Genomic DNA, 3,380 nt, shown 5'->3' with positions numbered 1-3,380 from the left:
TCGTCGTCCTCAGCCACTTCCGCCGCCGCCGCCTCTGACAACTTCCTGGCGTCGCGTCCGGCGGAGCTCTTCCTGCAGGACGTCTACGGCGTCCGTCTGGGTCGAGCTCCCCGCCCCGACCTCCCGAGTCCCGAGATCCCCGCCGCCGCCCCCTCCGCAGATCCCGCCTCCAGCCTGGTGGAACGCCTGCGCAGGCTGGGATTGGCTGCGGCGTTGCCGGGGGGGACAGCGGATGCGGAGCCTAAACGTCCCCAGGACTCAACCTTCCTGGCCACCGGCGGAGGAAGCCTATTGGACGGCCTGCGGCGGAATCAGAGTCTGCCAGCTATGATTGGTCGAGGACCACGGGGGGCGGTGTCAAGCCCCTCCCACCCGACGCCGACACCTCCTCCGCCACACCCCACGTCATTGGCTCTGCCCACTCCGCCCTGGGGACACCTGAAGCCACACCCCTCCTCCCGAAGACACGCCTCCCTCTCTCATGGCCCGCCTTTTCAGAGTAACCACTAAAAGCCATTGGATAATGGCGGAGGGGAGGGGAGTGAGTGGCATTGCGTTGGAGGAGAGGCTTGCACTGACAGGAGAGACTTGAAGCTCTGCCCAGGTCCCCTCCTCATCCAATGAGATAACTTTGCTTGCTTGAGACAACTGGGATCGGAGGAGGAGGCCTTGCTTGTTTTTATGTTTTTTAAAAAGCACAATTGACATGTTTGAGATGGGAAAGCTCATTGCCACAGTGTGTGTTTGACGTTGTGGGTTTCCGTGGCCTTAGCATGTCTGTGAGGGGTAGAAGCGCCTGCCTAACTTCCTACTCTGCCCTCTTTTCCTGCTCTACTTCCTGTTTCCTTTTTCCTCTACTACCCTACTTCCTGTTTGAACATTATTCTGTTCCTGTCTCATTGTGGCTCATTTCCTGTGAACTCTGGAAGCTTAGAAGACCAGTCGGAGATAGGAAGAAAGTGAGCCAGCAAGTTGATGTGCTGAATTCAGTTTGTGTTAAGAAAAGAAAAACGGGAAGTTTGTAACAGTTGGAATGTGGAAGGTCAGATGACATGACAAAATGCAGAGATGTAAGGGAAGGGAAACGGAAAGCAAAAGTGACAGTTGAGGAAAAAAGGAAGTAGGGTTGATACCGATGGTCAAGCTTCCAGAGTTCCACTAGCTTTGGGCCTTTCTCTTGTGTTGAAGCCTTGGGCGTAAAAACCCCCTCTCCTGCAGTCTATCCTGTACATACCTGAATCTGTAAACTCGTAAACTCTGTAGAGACTCTGGTCTAAGACTAGACTAAACTAGTGGATGTCTAACGATCTCTAAATGATCTCTCGCTCTGTATAGGCTTTCAGTATTACTCCATAGTGACTGTTTGCTTTACTGCCATTAGCTAGCCCAAGCCAAGATCGCTAGAGATGGACTGGCTCCTGGACACACCAACTCCAGGATGCACTGCTGTGGAGGCCCCAAATTACTGAATATTCTCCTCAGGGCTGGAGGGCAGGAGACATCAGCTTGCTCTAGTGTGGATCCAGATGCGCTCCAGAGTTAGCCTAGCTGTTAGCGGGGTTAGCCTTAGCTAACAGGGTTAGCCTAGCTGTTAGCAGGGTTAGCCTAACAAGGTTAGCCTAGCTGTTAGCAGGGTTAGCCTAGCTGTTAGCAGAGTTAGCCTAGCTGTTAGCAGGGTTAGCAGTGGTAGCTTTTAATAAACTGTAAATTTAAGGGTTAGTTTGTATAAAAGGGCATCACTGGAGTTCTGTCACCAGATAGGTAAGCTTCTGTTGTTTCCGATCATCACCACCTCCTTCTCGTGTTGGTTGCCAGCAGGGGTCTTTGCTGTCTTAAAGGACGTGCCCTGGTGTTTTTCACGCTAGGGGTGATTGGCTAGGACGGAGGCAGCTAGCGCTAGCTAATAATACACATTCTATTCCAGCAAGCAAAAGGGCTTCATGTACCAAGTATACACACTTACTCCAGGGTGTTTGGTGTAGTGCCAGCCTATAGCTCCGGTTATCTGTCGGTGTTGAGGCACTGAGAAATGGCAGATTGTAGGAACATTTTGAAGGGACTAGTTTAGCATGCGTAGGAATATAAGGGTGCGTAGAGACTGCTAACGGATAAAGGTTAAAGGTTAAAGGTTTTCTGATAGTGTTAGAAGTGTTAAGGAAGCACTGAGGATGAGAAGGGTAGTAAAGTCCCCCTACTGCTCGTTGACCTTTCACCTTCGCGACCTCTTGACCTTTGATCCTCAGACCCTCTTTGATCCCAATAGAGGTCATGTGACCTTAAGGGTCACATGGATAATGTTCCGTCCCACTGCTCTCTATTATCATTCGTTTAATGCACTTTTTCATTTTAAATTCACTAATATTATTATTCATATTATTATTAAAAAATATTGTAAGGGACAGACAAGATTATTATTATTATTATTATTATTATGTGAGGTTAGTATTAGGTTTAACTAATATGTTTTATCAGCAGAGGATGTAAGACCTCATCATGTATTTAACGCCATTTCATTTAGGAATGAGATTTTTAAATAATATTCAGCATAGCCTATACATGAAGCTTGTTCTTGTTTTTGTGGTTCCACAAACCAGGGATTGTAAGAGTGCTTGTGTCTGATCGTAAGCAGTGTGAAAAGCAACCAAAAATACTTATCCTTTTGTCCACCCTGCGCCGATCCGGTTTGTGTTGAAACCGAACGGGTTTCTGTTCTCCTTAACGTTTATGATGTAACCATGTTTTAACCATCAGGGATGTGAGCAGTGTGATTCTGGGCTTCTCTGCTAGTGGCTGGCGTAAGGAGGAGGGGCGGAGCCTATAATTCCCTGTCGTTCCAATCAGGGTTGAGGCTGGTGTTGAGTACTGAATGATGCCAGCTTTTAAAGCAGTGTGTGTGTCTGTGTGTGTGTGAGCGTGAGAGTGTGAGAGAGAGAGAGAGAGAGAGTGAGAGAGAGAGAGAGTGAGAGAGAGAGAGAGTGAGAGAGAGAGAGAGTGTGAGAGAGAGAGAGAGAGTGTGTGAGAGAGAGAGAGAGAGAGAGAGTGAGAGAGAGAGAGAGAGAGAGAGAGAGAGAGTGTGTGAGAGATGGACCTATGTGACCCCCCTCTGTGCTTGGCCTGTGTAAAGTTCCCATGATTCATCCTGTTGCATTGTTTTGTAAAATAAAGCAATTCAAAAACTTCTGCTTGGTTTTAGGTTTGGTGTTTTCTTGAGTAGTGTAGCCCTTACAAAAAATGACCACACTAATTAAAATGTCATCTCCTCCTCTGGAGAAATTATTTGCTGTTAATATGCAGAAAATTAATATTAATATATTTTGGACTTCACCATACCTCGAGATTGGCATGGTGTTTTGTTCAGTTAGCCTATTAGCTGGTTTGAT

General features: G+C 47.7%; 1 protein-coding gene across 1 annotated transcript in view; it reads left to right on the top strand.

Moving 5' to 3' along the window:
• The window catches only part of trak2 (trafficking protein, kinesin binding 2), a 25,317-nt gene extending 22,139 nt beyond the window's left edge, over positions 1-3,178 (top strand). Inside the window, exon 17 of the mRNA XM_062528551.1 lies at positions 1-3,178. This exon is cut by the window's left edge and continues 346 nt beyond it. Coding sequence (XP_062384535.1) covers positions 1-510 — 510 coding nt within the window. The 3' untranslated portion in view covers positions 511-3,178.
• Positions 3,179-3,380: the final 202 nt, after the last annotated feature.

The sequence above is a fragment of the Sardina pilchardus genome, chromosome 23 (genome assembly GCF_963854185.1).
Source record: "Sardina pilchardus chromosome 23, fSarPil1.1, whole genome shotgun sequence".
Classification (NCBI taxonomy): Eukaryota; Metazoa; Chordata; class Actinopteri; order Clupeiformes; family Clupeidae; genus Sardina; species Sardina pilchardus.
Note: the sequence above shows the minus strand (reverse complement) of the source record. Positions and strands in the feature narration are given on the sequence as shown.